The sequence below is a fragment of the Laetiporus sulphureus genome, assembly GCF_001632365.1.
Source record: "Laetiporus sulphureus 93-53 unplaced genomic scaffold LAESUscaffold_12, whole genome shotgun sequence".
NCBI classification, from domain to species: domain Eukaryota; kingdom Fungi; phylum Basidiomycota; class Agaricomycetes; order Polyporales; family Laetiporaceae; genus Laetiporus; species Laetiporus sulphureus.
The window spans coordinates 676,565-678,334 of NW_024468521.1; the positions used below are offsets into that span (position 1 = coordinate 676,565).

Genomic DNA, 1,770 nt, shown 5'->3' on the forward strand with positions numbered 1-1,770 from the left:
CTTGCTAGAGTCAGAACAGTGAACCTAGTAACCTGCGGGTGAACGTGCAGTAGCTGTAGCGGCCAAGGCCTAGCAAGGGTAGAGTGAGGACCTCACTGCTACATCGTCTACTAGGCTTGACCACAGTATAAACCCTGCTAATAGTCTGTGTGACTATTGGAGGTGTTAGGTATATTCTATATCTAAGTCTCCGTCCACATTGTGGACTAGTACATGTGAGAAAGCACACGTGGTTCTGAATGTTCTAGCAGGGAATGCTTCATAACAGATGGTCTCGTCGAGCTCATCGTTCAGATATGCATTTTTGAAGTCGATCTGGTGGATTTTCCAGTCGTTAGCAGCAGCGAGAGTGAGTATGAGCCATAGGGATGCCAAGCTTGCTGTCAGTGATGCTGTCTGATCAAAATCGATGTCTGAGATCTGCGAGAACCCTTGCGCACATAGGCGTGTCTTGTACTTTGTGATCTCGTTGTTTTTGTCACATTTTCTGCAAAGCGACCATACCGATTTGATGACATGCGCATTCTCCAGTTTCTCAACCAGCTCATAGGTTCCCATCCCCTCAATCTTCGCCAGCTCCTTCTGCATCACCTCTCACCACAGCTCACGTTCCGGTCTGGCCATTGCCTCTCGATACAATGGAGTGTCACCAGCCATGGCTGCCAGAGCGTAGAGGGTCTTCCCCTCATTATCGTACTCATCCTCCAGCTGATCCTGCACCAGCTTTGCATGCTCGAGAATGCTCCTCAGAATGAGCTGTGTGCCACGTTCGCTGGTGGTGCTGGTACCTGACTATAAGTCACGTATCCATTGAGACAGCTGACATACACGTTTAGGACATCCGGCTCCTGGCTCAGGCCTGCTCTCCAGCTTGGTCGTCACACTCTCTGGCTGTGACGGCTCAGCATTTACGTTTGTCAACTCATTCGAGATAGCGGCAAATGGCTGGATGGCATTGGATGGTGTGATGGTCACAGCTGATTTGGAGGTTGATGGAGGTTGAGGTGAAGTGCCCGTAGGCACATTCTGGCCACTTTTGGCCTTGTTCGGCTCCCCTTAGGCTGAACATTGACGGTAACAGGTGCATTGTCCTTGACAAAATGCACATCGCGTTCTATGGATACCTTGTGCTTGTTGGCCCAGTGCATGCGGTGGCCCTTGCTATATGCATTGAACCCAACCTAGCAGCCTTGATGCAACTTCAGATTGAGCTTCGAGGTGGCATCAACGCACACCCATACAGTGCATCCAAAATGTGGTAGGGGGTCGAGATGGGGTTTCTTGCTGGTAGTGCATTTGTGCAAGGTTGACTCGGGAGTGCTGTGTGTCGTCATGCAGTTGCAAAGCCACATGGTGTGCATGGCGGACTCAGCTCATAGGAATTTGGGGAGGTCCGCGTCGAAGAGTAGTGCACAGGAGTGCTTGGCAAGCATACAGTTAATGAGTTCAGCTTTGCTGTTCTCCTGCAGGGAGTCATGCACAGTCCAGCGATGGTGCGTACCTTCGCTCTTCAAGTAAGTCTGGAACTGCATGCTCATGTACTCCTCGTCTATTATTACTCTGCAGCTCCTTGATGGCCTTGACACCTCGGTGAGTTTTCATCCACAAGCTGTAGACCTTGTAATGAGCGAGGACATCACTTTTGCAGGTGATAGGGCAGATGATCACCTCATCTGAGTAATCATCTATAAAGGAGATGTAGTACTCTTTGCCTGCTAGGGACTTCACCGGTGCCTTTCCCCATATGTCTGTGTGCACACGCTGACTGTA

At 50.3% G+C, this 1,770-nt stretch overlaps 1 protein-coding gene across 1 annotated transcript; it reads left to right on the top strand.

The window, feature by feature from the left end:
• Positions 1 to 516: 516 nt before the first annotated feature.
• Positions 517 to 1,003, top strand: LAESUDRAFT_757959 (uncharacterized protein; the record flags this gene model as incomplete). Its single annotated transcript, XM_040912384.1, has 2 exons — positions 517 to 784; positions 837 to 1,003. The coding sequence occupies 2 exons, from the start codon at positions 517 to 519 to the stop codon at positions 1,001 to 1,003; spliced, it is 435 nt and encodes a 144-aa protein (XP_040766022.1).
• Between the last annotated feature and the right edge of the window lie 767 nt (positions 1,004 to 1,770).